Source organism: Cetorhinus maximus, chromosome 4, assembly GCF_964194155.1.
Source record: "Cetorhinus maximus chromosome 4, sCetMax3.hap1.1, whole genome shotgun sequence".
Taxonomy (NCBI): domain Eukaryota; kingdom Metazoa; phylum Chordata; class Chondrichthyes; order Lamniformes; family Cetorhinidae; genus Cetorhinus; species Cetorhinus maximus.
In genome coordinates, this window is record NC_135882.1 from 90,214,700 (window position 1) to 90,232,438 (window position 17,739).

Sequence of the window (17,739 nt, forward strand, 5' to 3'; positions counted from 1 at the left end):
TGGGTCTCCCCGGGAAACGGCTGGGGAAGTATTTGATTGGCCCGTAAACTTTCACTGACAAGATCTGTTATGAAGGCGATGAAACCTGTGCGGCAAAATATCATTCATTGCTACAAAGTGAGGGCTATTAACTCTTCATTGTAGAAAGTCGAAAAAGTAGCCCCCTTGTGTCCTCAATCTCAAAGCAGTAGCTTTGACCCCCATCCTCAAAACACCGATGGAATCAGCATCCGTTTTGTCAAGGATATGTAGGTGTGTGTGTGTTTACTTTACACTTCATTAATAGACTGAAGTCTGGCAATATTCGCAGTTCTAGCGCCTGGCTGGCCCGATGGCTAAGTGACACGGCTTCCCTTTGGATTTTAACCACAAAAACGCAGAATCAAATCCTGCTGAACTGGGAACTCTTGAACACTTGAGCTCACGTATTGGGAGCTGAAGAAGTTCGCGTTATCAGTGAGAGTCTTCCAACCAATGCTCAGTTCCTACAGATTAGTTGGTATCAGAAAACGTACTTCAGTAAGTAACTTAAGCTTTTCGTCAGGACTGATTTTGACGATTATTCCACGATTACTATTGTCGCTGGTTAGCAGGTAGATTCAGTCAAAATACGAGTAAGGCCAATTTGGTTTGGCGCTTTAGAATGGAGCCCAGCTCCAACGAACTCCCAATTGGTAAAAATACATATTTCTAAATAAATAAAATGAAATCAGCTTAATCCAACATGTGTCCATTTGCCATTATTCTGCAGATCATCACGCTAAATGTGTGATATTTCGGATGTAGCCTATTACCTGCCCATCTAGGTGCAATCTAGGTTTGTGATTTTACCAAATATTACCAGGTCACTCAGTAACAAAGTGACTAATCGGATTTCACATATATTTCTAACTTTATAACTTGTCCTTTGCGATTTGCTAAATGCAGCTCAGGAACCCAAGATCCCATTCAGTCGCACCTAGTTCTGACATGTATTACCAGTGAAAGCTAAACCTCAGAAAACACTTCACAAGAGACACGTCTCACTTGTTGCTTTGCTGTAATTGTCCAAGTTGGTCTTGGGGTAGCGACTGTGGGAGTTTGGTATTGGAATGTGAATGCTCCCTGCAGCTCACCTTACCCAGCTTGTTTAAAAAAATACTGGGGGCAATCGATCATCCCTCATTTACAAATCCACACTTCTCTTTTTCTTCAACTGCACCCTGAAGCGTGTTGTCCCGTAGGCGGCAATGTGTCATGCGCCGTGAAAGATAAGTCCAGGCGTTCTGCGTCATGGGACTTCCAGGCAGCTGCTTTGCTTCTTGAGATCTTTACATAGCGTTGCTTCCATCTCAAGCGCTGTAAATGTTAACAATCTGACAGCTTGGATCAGGATTGACAGTTACCCACAGTGACCCGCCCTTACTTAAAGGCGTGCAGCGAGACAGTTAGGTATCAGTAGACTGGCAAACTGCTTGCTGTAACTGCGGGGCATTTGTCTATTTCCCAGGTCATCTCCAGAGATCGGCGCATTCCTCTATAAATACCAGCCGAAGTCTGCAAGGGGCAGAAGATCTACGTCCAGCTTCAGACGAGTTTCACTTTCAGAAAGGCTGCTCCTAAGGTAAGGCAAGACTTTTTGAGTCTTTTGAGACGCAGTCAGAATCTGGCATTGCTGCTACCTTGTGAGCAGGAACATTAGGTAGAACTTCCAAAATTCACTGAAACTGTAATACTCTGTAACTGTATCGAGCGGGGCTTATTTTAAACTAAAATAACTTTACGCAAGCTTTGATCCTTTTGTAGTGGTCAATGTACTACGTTTGGAGTGAAAAGCAAGTCATATATAAATCCTTCTTCCGGAGAGAGATGGTGATGATAAACAATGAAATGACAACATCCATTTTCATCCTTGACTAATCTCTTGTCTTGCACAGTAGTTTACATTTGACAGATTCGGTCACTGCTGAATGGCCGTCTCGGTCTCTTGTTCCATGAAAGCCACACATAATTGGCTGACCCCGGAAAATTGTTTTGAATCCAGTCTGTACTGGTACTTGCTGGTTTAGCCGATGAACTGGACCTTTCCCGATATAGATCTTCCTTCAATAAAACGCTTATTTATGGTTTTGCTTCTATTAAAGAGCTGGAATATTTATTCAAGCTATAGATAAGCAATGAGTATCCCAAACTGGATGTCTTGTGTGATCACGTTTACTAATTGAGATTATGTAGAATGATATGAAAGTTTTAGGCATGTTTGAACGAAGACATGCATTTTCCTTCGCGTATCTGGGCTGAGTATATGTTGTATTCTCCCCTGTATTTGCAGCTCATGGCGTTACTGTGGAAGTGTCACTGCCTGGTGGCGGTCTTGTGTGCCACCTTCATGGGGGTCGGGGCGGACTGTGACCAGGACTGCGCTTACTGTGCCTACCATCTGGCTGGTCATCTGACAGAGTTTAACCCGCTGGTGAGTTTAAACACCCCCAAAAATCAGACGAAACACCTACCGTTACACACATACATCTCCACTGTTAGGAATCCCAAGTTGTGACACCCAAAGGCCAATGTGAAGTTTATCTTTTCGACCAAAAGCCGGCTGTGTGAAGTCACTTGTATCCTTGGTCCAGTCTCTGACCAGGCTTCCGCAATCCAAGCTTTAGCTTAATACAACATTATGGAAAAGCCGGCGTCTAAAGTAGTTGGGAGTTCTTAGGAAGTCAAGCATTCAATGGCTGACTTTCATATTAACTTGTTTTAAGTGTAATTTGTTTTAAGCAAAGCCGTGTGGCCAATCTGAACATTGCAGGCGTTTGTATAGCAGCTGTGTTCATGGGTTAGGGGTGAGGGGGCATCGATGGGGAGAATGAACGGCATTTGGGTAAAGTGAGCGCGGGGTCCAGAAAACTTGGGACGGGGAGTGAGAAAGAGACGGGAACGAAACAGAGAGGACACGACTGAAAGATAAGACTGAGGCGGACAGACAGCATCGCGCAGTTCTACAATCAGCGATTACTGGTCAAAGCTTTTCCTCCGCTCTTGCAACGCCACGGTTATCTGTTAAACGCCATCCCGCCGGTTCCTTGATGTTCCTAAAGCCAGAGACAAAAGAAAGAAAAACCTCCAGTAACACTTGAGGCAAAACTGGATCCTTCCGAAAATGCCACTGGCGCCAACTGCCGCGGGCTGGGACTAACTGCACTAAATGCTCCGGTAAATGCCGCGCAGTTCAACAATCCGCGCAGGCACTCCGGGCAAGTGTAGCAGTCCGGCTTTCTCATTCTAATTATCATTAGTCTTGTCTCGCAAGAATTTTTTAAAAACTCACTTAAACGTTAGAAGTGAATAAAGATGGACAGTGGACCTGGCAATTAGCCCATGAGAATCAATTTAGGTAGATTCCCCGGACATGTACATAGATACTAGGGAGTAAATATTACAAATTCTTGGATAAATCGCTTCTCCCACTCCAGTCTCCCAGTAATTCCAGATTCAGGTTGTTGTTTCGAAGAGTGGGCGGAATTTCATTGTATTCCTCGCCACAAACTCTCTAGGATCGACTAGCTTCAGGCTCAGTTTTGAGAAAAGCAGTATTCAGTCTGGAATACAATGGGCATTTTTAAATAAGACAGTCATAGGGGTTTAAATTCAATACTGTCATCGTGGGAAAAGCGTTGATGATGCATTCGGCCGTTTGGCCCCCTTGTGTTTCGAGTGCTGAGCCGCAGTTTGCTCCAAAGGCTCGATGCTTGGCCGAGTGCTCATCCGCAGACTGTCCCTAAGATAGTTTCAGAATGATTTTGCTAGGCTATCCTACAAGGGGTGCCCAGCGAAGACCAGGCAGCAGAACCAACCATTGGTCTCACAGTCAAAAACAAAAACAGAATTACCTGGAAAAACTCAGCAGGTCTGGCAGCATCGGTGGAGAAGAAAAGAGTTGACGTTTCGAGTCCAATGACCCTTCAACAGAAACGTCAACTCTTTTCTTCTCCACCGATGCTGCCAGACCTGCTGAGTTTTTCCAGGTAATTCTGTTTTTGTTTTTGTTTTGGATTTCCAGCATCCGCAGTAGTTTTTTGTTTTGGTCTCACAGTGTTGCAAGGTTGCCCTCAACGAATGGTTGACGCGTGGCACCTAAAGATGAGGTGGACCAGCAAATCAATTAATTCAAGAGTATATCTTTCTCTCCACAAATGCAGAAAAATTATACATTGTGCACAGAATTTATTAACATAAAGATGAGAATATTTGTACATGTCGCCTGGAAAACAGGAAACCCTGGAAACACGCAGCAGATCAGTCAGCGGCTTTGGAGAAAAGAGATGCTTCAATATTTCCTGAAGCAGTTCAGGAAAACCTTTCAGCAAAACGTTGAATTGCCTTCTCTCCACAGATGCTGACTGACCAAGTGAGTTTCCAGAATTTTTTCTTCCTTTCAGATTTCCAGCATTTGTAGAGTTTTTGTGCCAACTTATGAAGCTTCCCTAATCCTTTTACAACACAGAAATGCTACTGAAATTCAATGTTCGAGCTATCGTTATCAATAGGTTTCAATTACCGACAAACATTTTTGTCATCAGTTTTGTCGGTTCAGTTTGTCATCATCATGTCTGCAGCAAAAACAAGACGGGTATGAAACCTAGATGTTTCTAATAAATAGCAATTAATAGACATAAAGGGGCACACTGGTCCAAGAGACCGTGAAAGGGCCGGAGTTATGTTTCAAGAGCTTGGACATTGCCAGCTTCGGCCTTGAAGAGGGATTCCAATAATCAGCATCCATTAGTGATACTCACCATATTCACTGCTGTACATTTTTCCGCTCAGCAGCAGACGCGGAACACCGCGTACACAGATTGTACTTGTACTTGTATTTGTCTGTGGAGGGCACACACAAACAAGAGATCTTGATATTTTATCAATTTAGTTTTTTTAATTAAAAGAAATGCATTATTTGTTAGGAACGTTTGTTCGAGTGAATATGGTGCCAGATGCGAAATTGTTCCACCACATTCCAGTCTGTCTGGAGTAATCCACTAGCAGGGTGCAAACAATATGAGTAGGTGGTAAAGTATGGGAATTGTGGCAATATTCCGCTGGCCATGTGTACTTGAAAGATAACATTGTTCAAGAAGTGAGGTTGGAAGGCAATCTGGCTGCAGTTATCAAAGTGGAAATCATCATTTTCTGGGGTAATGACTCAAATAGCTAGCAAGGAGATGATTGCAGTGCTGATATGTTGTTCGCTGAGTTTGCGACACATTTCTTAGTTATGGAAATGTAGCAGAAACCGGTGGAGTGGTCGGCGCACATATACAATTGTATCAGTGTCACAACATTGAAATAACATAGGAAGAATGGTGTCTGGAAATCGTATTTTTCTACATCTGACTTGTATCTTTTCAATTGAAAACTGTTATTTTAAGTTCTAAATTCCCTGCATATAAATTAACGTGATGCGAATTAAAAGGCCCACTGCCACTTTCTAGGGATGGGCAATAAATGCCAGCAATACCAGGGGGGGCAAGTCCACCACCCCCCAAGAATGACAGCAATGTTCATAGGCACTGTACTCGACATTCAGGCTCAAAAATGTGGGATAATTTCTGGAATAGGAGTAAAGCGGGATGGTAAAAGTGTACAATGTGGAGTTAGCGCGGACAGAGTCTGGGATTGTTTCGTGTTTATTGCACGGAAACATTCCTCACCAGATAAAAAGGGTTGTTTACTTTATATCCATACATTAATGTGCCTGAAACGGACGAAGTCATTAACAGTTTTCCAAAAGTCGTTTCTGTTTAATAAGTTGAAAAAAATAAAGGGGAAATTACAATTAATCAAGGGTTGAAGCAACCATCTTAGTCTTTACTGGTAAACCAACCTGTTTGATGTTTGCATTTACGCAACTTCAGTGACAAGCGAGCTTTTCGTGTAAAGGATTCGACTGCGCCGCTGTATGGATAAAAGACCGAATTGAAGAGCCAGGATTTATGCTGAGCATTGAAGAAAAGTCTTGTTCGTCCTGATGGTGTCCGAGCAGCGTCGGCTGATTGTGCATAACTATTTTACAATTTCAGTTTTCTAGATAAACATTAACCCGCAGTTCTATACTGGGCCTTAATGCCTTTCCTTGTGGTCAATTTCTTGGGGGGGAAAAAACCGGCAGAAAATCTGTCCCATTTTCAGAACATACAACTGTTTTAACTAAAGGGCAATTGTTTACTTACTTAAGAAAAATAACAATATTTAATGCAGGACTGAAAGCAGTTTTCCAAAATATAACGAAGTTATATATGCCACGCCACGATTGTTTGATGTCGATAGTTGAAACTGGGTTGTATCCGCACCTCTGGACAACTAGATTCCAGAAATGTATATTCACTATCTTTCTCCTGTTCTAAACATAGATTTTGTGAATTTCTGGGCGAAGGGATTTAGTATTAGGAAATTAAACACTTTGCAGTACTTATGGTAATACGGGTTAGATAATGCCCCAGCATGTCTTAACCCAAACCACAGGAAAATATTCCTGCTGAACCAGTGCAATACTTCATTCCCATCCTTATCAGAGTCCTGAGTCAGATTGTCATTTAGAGTCAATGTGTGTCATTTTCTTAGGAACCAGATTTAAATGATCAAATCTCATTTTACAGAAGACTTTTACAGTCAGCAAACTTTCATCCCATTAGTGTAGGCTGGATTCCAACCCAGGACATTTAGCCAACTGCATGGCCAGTTAAAAGAAAATCAAAAAAATGTGGTGTATGTAAAAATTATTTGAAAATAACAGATATTTAATGGAATCTAGGACAACAGTTATTTGGATAGTTTCAGATAGCATCAGATGAGAGCAGTCATCTGAATCCCAGGGCAACAGAGTGTGAAATTACTCACGGGTATTCATTTTCTCTTATCACATTTCCTGTACTTAATATGAGCCTTCTTATTCAGTTCAATGTATATACCTGTTTTTTTATTAAACACCCAGTACCACATTGGACATTGACAGGATACAGTTAAACAATGGTGAAGTTGTTACTAAGGAATTTATAGCCATCACCCAACCAATGGAATTTTATCGAGCCATAATCTGCAGTTAGATACCTAGAAAAAAAAGTTAATGTGGTTTTAGAAGGAAATAGGTCTAGTTGGATTAGCTAAACAAAATCACTGGATGGTGGCAACTATGCCCTGCTTTTACAGGATCAGTTTATAAGTTTGTCTTGTTGCATAACTTTATCCAGGGGAAAACAAAAATTTCAATTAGCCCAGAATATAAAAGAGAAATGATCAGAGTTACAACTATTTTCACAGGTTATGCATGATCCTAAAATGTCCCAGCGAAACTCTGATGGCAATTTATTTTGTTCCCAGGTGACACTGACAAGATTGCATTTACTACCCATCCCTAGCCACCCTGAAAAGGTGGTTGTGGGTCAGCTCTTTGTGGTGACTGTGTTCCCAAGGCATTGCTGCTCTCGGAGCTTGTGACATTTCAGAGAATGTTTTATGGAGTTGGCTGTCTGCTGAATTTGGATGAAGTAGTTAAATTATATCACAAAACGATGTAATAAAATTGCTATTGCATTTATTATATACAACTAAATTCCATTGCTCCTCACATCATCACATATGGCAAGGGAGTTGTAATGGATTTTACAGCACTAAAATATAGGATAAAAGCAAAATCCTGGATGCTGGAAACCTGGAATTAATAACAAAAAGTGCTGGAAATGCTCAGCAGATCTGGTACCATCTGTGGAGAGAGAAATAGAACTAACATTTCAAGCCATGAATGACTCTCAGAACTGAAGGAAGGTATGCTTTGAAAGAGGGAGGGGAGAGATTAAATATTTTCTTTATTCTTTCATGGGATTTGAGTGTCACTTGTCAGCTTTTGTTGCCCATCCCTAATTGTCCTTTCAGAGCACAGTTAAGAGTCAAATGCATTGCTGCTGGTCTGGGGTTGTATGTAGGCCAGGCTAGGTAAGGACAGCCGATTTCCTTCCCTAAAGGACATTAGTGAACCATACCACAATCAATGATAGTTTCATGGTCACTATCACTGAGACTAGATTTATATTCCTGATCTATTAACTGAATTTAAATTCCACCACCTGCTGTTGTGGGATTTGAGCCTATATTTGCAGAGCATTAGGCTGGATCGCTGGGTTACTACTCCAGTGACATTAACACTATGCCACCATCTCCCGATCAATGACAAAAATGACATGGAACAAAAGGCAAAGGGAGTGGTAATGGGTGTAGTAAGGAAACAAAACATTTGTTGAGAGTGATGTGAATAGCAGAATAATGAACAGCACTATCCAAAAGCAAAAACATGAGAAACAAGATTCAGACAGGCACATGGCAAAAAAAAACCAGATTCAAAATAGGGAACAGATTTCATGGTCTGAAAATGTTGAACTCAGTTTTGAGCCTAGAAGGCTGCAAAGTGCCTAATCGGAAGATGAGGTGCTGTTCCTCGAATTCCTCTTCCAATTAGGCACTTTACATCTTTCTCAACTCAACATTGAGTTTAATCATTTCAGACATGAACTCTGTCCTCAAATTTGATTGGTTTTTTGCCATGTGCCGGTCTGAAGCTTGTTTTTCATGTTTTTGCTTTTGGACGGAGCAGTTCAATATTCTGCCATTCACAATCATCCTGGATAAATGCTTCGTCGTTTGATCCCTCCTGCCCTCTGCCCTATCCCAGACCTTCCCTTTTGTTCCCCCTCCCCTTCCCCCATTTTCAATGGCATAAAACCCATCACATTTCAATCTTCCTTCAGTTCTGAAGAGTCATATTTGACTCAAAACATAGGGCGGAATTTTACGGTCCCTCCTGCCGGCGGGATTTTCCAGTTCCGCCAAAATCAATGGACCTTTGAACGGCTCGCAGTATTTTCCGGCCCTGCCCTCGCCGCGACGGGCCATAAAATTCCACCCATTATCTCTGTTTCTCTCTCCTCAGATGCTGCCAGGCCTGCTGTTCTGTTATAACTAAAATATAAGAACCTGTTGGACCATTGATGTCTCCTGCACCTGTTTGACTGTGATGCTGCTTCTCAGTATAAATTGCCCATCCTTTGATCCATAAATGTTATTTTCTTTCAGAGTTGCACATTAGAGTGTGAAGGTAAGCTGCCACCAGGAAAGACATGGGGGATGTGTAAGGAGCTGGAGGAAGTCAACAAACCCCATGATGACAGTAAAAGTTCTCCTGAGAGTGACAGGGAAAAGGAAGAGCAACACTTGCTTTTGAGCAAAAGGTATGGCGGCTTCATGAAGCGTTATGGAGGCTTCATGAAAAAAGCAGACAGCGGTGATACATATATTTCCGAAGCTGACGATGAAAATAAAGGAAGAGAGATACTAACTAAAAGATATGGAGGGTTTATGAAGAAGGACATTGAAAGCCCTTCTACAGTAGATTCTGCTGACATTCTGAGACAGCTGCTAAACTTAAATGAGCTCAATGAACGGAAGCATTACTTGGACCACAGCGATTCTGAAAACCGTAGTGAGGTCATGAAGCGCTACGGAGGATTCATGAACGGATTCAAGAGAAGCCCTGAATTAGAAGATTTGCCAGAATTGCAAAAAAGATATGGGGGCTTCATGAGAAGATTTGGTAAACCAGATTACCAGAAAAGGTATGGTGGATTTATGAAACGTTGGAATGACGCTCTCATTCCTTCTGATGAAGATGGTGAAATTTATTCCAAAGAAGTCCCTGAACTTGAAAAGAGATATGGTGGATTTATGAGAATTTAGACATACAATCAGAAAGACTGTCTCTGTTCTCGTATTTAAGTGTACTGTGTTGCTTCGAACGTACAGGTGTTTTTTACTGTTTAGTCCAACAAGAATAGGCGACCTGCAACCTACATCTTACATGCAGATCTATGTTGCCTTTAGTCGAGATGAGATTGTCAAAATTAATTGTATGCCTTCTTTGTGCACTTTCTTCTCGAACTGTTAACTGTTGTCTAATTTTCATTAAATGTAAAACAAAGAATGATCTCAACTGCCTAGTTGTACATATTCAAATAAATATAACCGCAAAATGATATTTAAACCCTTGTGTTTTTATTTATATTTGCTCTTTTATTCAAGTTACCAAGTGTGGGCTGGATTTTACAGCACCCTGCCGTGCGTTTTTTGGCGAGGGAGGCACATAAAATAACAGGGGTACCCAACCCACCATCTTCCCCCACTCCCAACCAGACCCCCACAATATGTTAGATGGACAGGTGCTGAATTCGGCAGCCTGCCCACCATATTTTAAAAAATAAATAAAGGTCAATCGAGATTGTTAAAAGGTCAATTGACCAGGATATTACGCTGCCTATGCCTTAATACGGTTGACATGAGCAGGTGGGCAAGAACAGGCAGTGCATCATTTGAGGCCAGGTTGAACAACAGTGGGATGTAAGGGGCTACATCATTCAGGGAGTGCCCCGTATGCATCTGGGCAAGCCCCCTAAGATGTCACATCCCACCACCCTTCATTCCTCACCACCTGCCCTCCAAAACCCGGCTTCCTAACCATCTCTCCACAGGCTTTCAGATCCCTCTCCGCTCTAAAGGTCCAGGGCTTGCCTGTCTCCAGCAGGCAATGCTCTTTTTCCTCCTTGCAGTCCTGGCAGTGCCCACTATTGATCACTGGCACTGTCAGATTGGCCAACAGCTCTCGAGGGTGGGACTTCTTCTTACTAAGGGGCAGAAGTCTCACTCTCACCTACTTTAGCCCACCAGCAGCAAGTTATGCCTCCAGGGCGGGCTTCTTTCTGGCTCATCAGCTACCGATCAACTTTCCTTCCTGCCCTGTAAAGTCCAGCCCTATATTTTTAACAATGAAATCTCATAATTGGTTCCACTTTTCAATTCTTTTTCCCACAGTTGGGCATCATTCATATAAATATTTTGTTGCTCAATAAAAAACTGCCAATTGATGAATGGCTGCCAATGTAATCCATAATTAGTATACAATTCCTTAAACTTACCATCTTAAAGTAAGAAACTATATATTGTCACGACTCACTGGGGATAGTGCACTGTAATATCAAGCCCCACTGTTCACCGAGACACGACAAATGTGAAAAATGTGATCAAACCACCAGATTGCCCCAATTCTACCTAGCTGTTTAATTTAGGTTAACAGAATACAGGCACCAGGTTTGTAAACTTAATAAGTAAATAACTGTTTATTGAACAAATTGTCATTAACTAGTGGCAAAAGAAAGAAATATGAACTGCCAACTTCTAACACTATAACTTAAACTCTACCCTCTTCTTAAATCCCTATGTGTGCACACACACACACACACACACACACAAGACACATAAGACACACAAAATATGAAATTTGAGGGCGGGGTAAAACAGTTCAAAGCACCAATCCGGAGTATAGTATTCGATGGGTTGATTTTGATTGATGTCTTCCAAATTTCCTTCAGTTCTTGTTGATGACACGAGATGGTCTTATAGCACTTTCAGTATCTAGTTCACTGGTTGAGAACTTGCTTTTCAATGTCTCTAACAGTGTTTTACCCCTTTTCCTTTTTACAGGGGTTTCCTCATAGAGAGAGAGCAGGCTATAGAGATATGAGGAAAAGAGATTTTAAATGTTTTCTCTTTGCAGGTCAGGAGCTTTCTGCTGCATTGCTACTATACAAAACCCTGGTCAGGAGCTAATTAAAATGCTGTTATCAGGCAGCACCCTTGGTCCATGACTCCTTTCCAGTACCATCCTGTCTTTCATGGCATTCTCTGTTCCAGGACTGCAACATTGTGTATATCTCTCATCCTGTCCAGTGGACATGTCCTTTAAACTGCAGCCATTGTACTTCTAATCCACAGTCCAACAGAAAATAAAAATATATGTTCTTTAGAACAGTCCAACAGAAATAAAAAGATATATTCCTTACCTGCCTCTACCCTTAAAAGAGATGAAACACCATTTCAAAAATGCATTTCATCACAAGGTATGTGACACATGGACAACAAAACATGAGATTCACTTTCATTCATCCTTCCTCCCCCTTATACAATCTTCAGCATTTCTTACCCCTTTAACTTACTTTAATATTTTACACCCGGGACAATGCATCCACAATCACATTAGCTTTACCGGCAATGTGAACAATCTTTACATTGAATGGTTGAACAATAGACTCCATCTAAACAATGTCGCATTTTGAGTTTTAAACTTTTCAATGAATGCCAGGGGATTATGGTCAGTGTAGATTAATGTTTCTTTGTTATCGTGTTGGACATAAGCTTAAAAGTGTTAAAGAGACGACAACAATGCTAGAGTTTCTTTTTCTACTGTAGAATACTTCCTCTGATATGAGAACGCAGTTTTTAACTGTCCCAGTAGTTTCGTATTGGCTAATCAAATTGTAGGAGGTTCATTTTGTGCACTGTCTACTTCTCCTTCTACCTTGCCCTTACTGTCTCTGTCATCCTCCACTACTCCTACCACCTGGCACGCTTGCTCTGTCTCATCATCTTCTCCGTGATGATATTGCTTCACCATGTCTAAGTGACATGAACGTTTCTACTTCCTATGCTCAGTCGTACCTATCAGATAAGTCAATTCACTAACTCTCTTAACTATCTTGTAGGGGCCACTGAATTTTGTTTCCAGGGGTTCATCCTGCAAAGGTAATAATTCCAATATTTCATCTCCTGCTTGGAACGTTCTAGTTGTCGCATGTTTGTCTGCCCATTCTTTCATTTTGGCTTGGGAAATTTTTAATTGCTCTTGTGCTACTTCACATGTTCCTGAGAGTCTTTCTAGAAACGTGGACACATAATCCAACTTGGAGGATTCATATTTCTGCTTTAGGAATTTTTATTTAATCACTTTTAATGGACCTCTTATTTCATGACCATAGATCAATTCGAATGGACTAAACCCAGCAGATTCATTCAGAGAATCTCTGGCAGCAAATAGTAAGAAATCTAATCCTTTGGATATTCATGGCAATAGGTCTTAATCGTGGTTTTGAGAGTCTGATGGCATCTCTCTGAAGCTCCTTGTGTCTGTGGGTGATAGGCGGTAGACTTTAGTTGTTTCATACCCAAATTGCTGATTATGACCTGGGAGATTTTAGACATGAAATTATAACCTTGGTCAGATTGTATTTCATTGGTAGGCCATAACAAGTGAAAAACTGAGTTAACTTTTCCACTACCACCTTAGCTGTAATTGTCCTTAAAGGAATAGCTTCTGGAAATTGGATTGTCATATGCTGATGGCCTGCTTTCATTTTGGGTAATGTTCCTACACAATCTACTAATACCTGACTGAATGGTTCTCTCAAACTGGTATGGGTATTAAAGGCACTGGTTTGATTACACATTGAGGTTTACCCACTACCTGACATGTATGGCACATTTTATAAAATTGCACTACATCCTTATGAAGTCTTGGTGAGGTAAAATGTCTGTTTATCGATGCTTGGGTTTTCCTACATGTCCTGCCATAGGGATTTCATGTGCTACTCGCAATATCTCCTTACGATATTTGGGTGGTACCACTATCTGATTAACAACCATCCATTCCTCATCTGCAGGTCTGTGAGGGCATCTCCACTTTCTCATCAGTACTCCATTTTTAATGTAATAGCACTCCAGAACTCCTTCCGCCTTAGCTTCAGTGTGAGCTGACTGTGCTAACTTGTTTAACTCTGGATCTGCTTTCAGAGTCTCAATTAATGAAGACTTGCCAAACACTTCCTTTGAATTGTCCTCATCCTTAAAGAAAGTTTTGGCTACTCTAACATTTGATCGTGGTATTACTTTGACCTCTGGTGATGAACTTTATTTAGCCATTGCTCTGGTCTCCACACACAATGGAAAAATGCCAGGAACTTGTTCTTGTAACTGTTCTGTCTCTTTAGCCTCTCTCGGAATTTCCATAATTATGGGTGAAGCTATAACATTCATTCCTCCCAAATCATTCCCAGAAGTCAACCAACTGCATCCATGGGTAATTTCTTAACCATTCCTACAACCACCGATGCAGACAACAAATCACACTCCAATTGCACTTTGTTAAATGGAACCAGGATATACTCTCCACTTATCCCATTTACCAATACTTTAATTTTCATTGAACTCTCTGGAAGGAAAACCAGTTACTTCTCCAGCCAAAGAGTTTGAGCAGCTCCTGTGTCCTTTAATATAGTTATGGGTTTAGCTGCATCATTTGATGAAAAAGCGGTTATCTTTACTTTAAACTAAAACCCTTCATATCTCTTATTTACCTTATTCACTTCACCTGCATTCACAGCAGTGTTTACCTCCAGGCCCTTATTTGTAGTTAAAGCTACAATTTGATCCATGACATTTTCTTTTTGAGTTCCCTTCTTGAATTCACTCTTATGAACTCCAATAAGTCCTATGGGCTTCCCTTGCAACTTCCAGCATTCTGAATGAATGTGTCCCACTTTATTACAATGGAAATACTTAGGCCTTCATGGTTCACCTCCACCCTCAGTACCTTCCTTCCTGAACTGGGGAGGGTATTTCAAGCTATTCCTAGCTATCCATTCTTTATTCTGGCTACTTGCCTTCCTTTCACTCTCCCACTTTCTATCCTTGTCAAATTTATGGGGGTGATGGAAGAAAGGCTTAGTTTTATGGATCAGCTCATAATCGGCAGCCATTACTGCTTCCTGTCTAGCAGTTGCAACCCTTTGGCCTTCAACATGGGTTCTTATTACAGAAGGTAGGGAGTTTTTTAAAATCTTCCAAGAGAATGGTCAATCTGAGAACTTCATAGATAGTTTCAACTCCTAATGTTCATATACATCTGTCAAAACTACATTGCTTAATCCTTTCAAATTCAATGTAAGTTTGCTCAGGCTGTTTCCTTAAATTATGAAACTTTTGTATGTATGCTTCAGGAACCAACTCATACGCACTCAAAATGGCCTTTTTCACCACATCATAATCTCCAGAAACCTCCTCTGACAGTGAAGCATAAATTTCCTGTGCTCTACCTGTCAATTCCTCTGCATGGGCAATGTCCAGTTTTCCTTTGGCCAGTTTATCTGTTTAGCCATCTACTCAAATGAAATAAAGAATATTTCAACATCCTTTCAAATTTTGGAAGAGCTTGCACAAATTTAAACATCTCCCCACTGGGATCTGATCTGGAAATAAGTCATGTCTCACCTACTAGTTTTTTTTTATTAACTGCCAGCATTCTAAGCTGCAATTCTCTTCTTTTTCTCAACCTTTCTTTTCTAATTCCCTTTCTTGTTTTCTTTGTTTCTCTTGCCTTTCTGCCTGTGCCCTTTGAAATGCCCTCTCTCTTTTTGCTGCCTCTAGTTCCAATTTTTTTATTTGCAACTGAATGTGAGCCCATTCCAATGAACCACCCCTTTGAGAACTTGGTCTCTCGGGTATTCCTTCCAGTTTTAAATGCTGTGCAATCTCTTCGATTACCTCTGCCTTCCTAGCTTTGGAAGGAAATCCTGCTCTTATGGCTTAAACTGGCTTTTGGGATCCAATGTAAAGTTGTCAGGGGCATCTCTTTCACTTGCAGGGAAGGTTCAGTAGTTTCCAGTGCCATCTTATTTTTGACAATACAAACCTGGTGTTTCCTTTTCGCTTTTATTACTTACTAAATCTAGGCCCAAATCGTCATTGTCTTTTGTTCCAAAATATCTCGGAAGAGCCCCCAAACTTTGTCACCACTCACTGGGGATAGTGCACTGTAATATCAAGCCCCACTGTTCCCTGAGCCATGACAAATGTGAAAGGCTTGATCAAACCACCAGATTGCCCCAATTCTACATAACTGTTTAATTTAGGTTAACAGAGTACGAGCACTAGGTTTGTAAATATAATAAGTAAATAACTGTTTATTGAACAAACTATTGTTAAGCAGTGGCAACGGAAAGAAATGTGAACTGCTAACTTCTAACGCTATAATTTAAACTCTACCTTCTTCTTAAATTCCTAACACACACACACATACATACACACACACACGACACATAAGACACACAAAACATGTTTTTTAAGGGTGGTATAAAACAGTTCAATAGCACCAATCCAGAATACAGGATTTGATGGGTTGATTTTGATTGATGTCTTCCAAATTCCTTTCGCTTCTTGTTGATGGAAAGAGGTGGTCTTCCAGCACTTTCAGTATTTGGTTCACTGGTTGAGAACTTGCTTTTCAATGTCTCTAACAGTGGTTTTCCCCTTTTACTTTTTACAGGGGTTTCCTCATAGAGAGAGAGCAGGGTATAAAGTTATGAGGAAAAGAGATTTTAGATGTTTTCTCTTTGCAGGCCAGGAGCTTTCTGCTGCATTGCTACCACTCAAAACCCTGGCCACCTGGTCAAGAGCCAATTAAAATGCTGTTGTCAGATAGCTCCCTTGGTCCAGGACTCCTTTCCGGCACCATCCTGTCTTTCATGGCACACTCTGTTCCAGGACTTTAACATTGTATATATCTCTTATCCTGATCCAGTGGACATGCCCTTTAAACTGCAGCCATTGTAATTCTAATTCACAGTCCAACAGAAAATAAAAATATATGTTCTTTAGAACAGTCTAACAGAAATAAAAAGATATATTCCTTACAATATATGCATGTTGAGTTTTCTGGTGATGTGAGATTGCTCCATTTCAGTGCAAATTATCTGTTGATTTTTGAAAACCTATAAATCTGAAGCAAGGATCCAAATTATTTTTGGAGTGGAATGAAGTGATATTTCCTGTGGGGAGTACACTCAAATCATTTGGGTTTGACAATTGGTGGAGTGTAAATCTAAATGCAGGATTAAACCCCAAGACATTGCAAACCAGCCAATATTAATTTAAATGCAGAGACAAAAGGAATTCTCCTCTCCCAGCTCTCTAAACAATGAAATGTCCAACCTTATGATAGAGCATGCATGTACTCAGAGCTTTCTGCTAAACAGAACACTTGAAGTTCCTGCCAAGAAGAATGCAAGTAATTTAAATAAACTTCTTTCTGGCTGTAAAACAGCAACAAACAAAATCAGATTAGTCTCAGCGTGCAAATCCTCCCTAAAACAGCCCAGTAAAAATAAGAAGAAGAACAGAAAATGCTAGAAATACTCAGCAGGTCTGACAGTATTTGTGGAGAGAGAAAAAGAGTTAACATTTCGAGTCCGTATTACCCTTCTTCAGAGCTAAATAGAAGTAGAAATGTGATAAATTTATACTGCTTGTGGGGGCGGGTAGAGCAGGTGAAGCTGGATAGAAGGCCACATTTCTACCTCTCATGCAAACTCGAAACTTTAACTCTGTTTCTCCACAGATGCTCTCCACAGATGCTGTCAGACCTGTTGAGTTTTTATTTCAAATTTCCAGTATCCTCTGTATTTTGCTTTCATCCCAGTAAAATTAATAACGTGAGAAGTTGCAATGTTTCAAAGATATTACAACAGGAGTTGTAGTGATTCAAGACACATCCACAAGACAATGGAAAATAAAAATAGGGTCTTTAATATATTGGCATTATTTTGCTTATTGTTACTATTTTTTGGCAAATAACATTAACTTTTGTAGCCATATGATTCAACATCAAATATTATATTTTAATCCCCACATATACAGGAAAGATTTTCAACACATTATATGGTAATTTATCTCATGGCTGTTCACGGGAATTTGAGCAACAATTGGCTGCTGCATTTCTATATTCCATATTTCCTTTATTCTACTTTGCAAAGGTATGTCATTGGCTGCAAATTG

General features: G+C 40.6%; 1 protein-coding gene across 1 annotated transcript; it reads left to right on the top strand.

The window, feature by feature from the left end:
- Nucleotides 1–1,250: 1,250 nt before the first annotated feature.
- Nucleotides 1,251–10,060, top strand: LOC144679749 (proenkephalin-A-like). Its single transcript, XM_078540460.1, has 3 exons — nt 1,251–1,603; nt 2,312–2,452; nt 9,103–10,060. Exons 2-3 carry the CDS (start codon nt 2,315–2,317, stop codon nt 9,760–9,762), a joined length of 798 nt encoding a protein of 265 aa, XP_078396586.1. The 5' UTR covers nt 1,251–1,603; nt 2,312–2,314; the 3' UTR covers nt 9,763–10,060.
- The last annotated feature ends 7,679 nt before the right edge of the window (nt 10,061–17,739 follow it).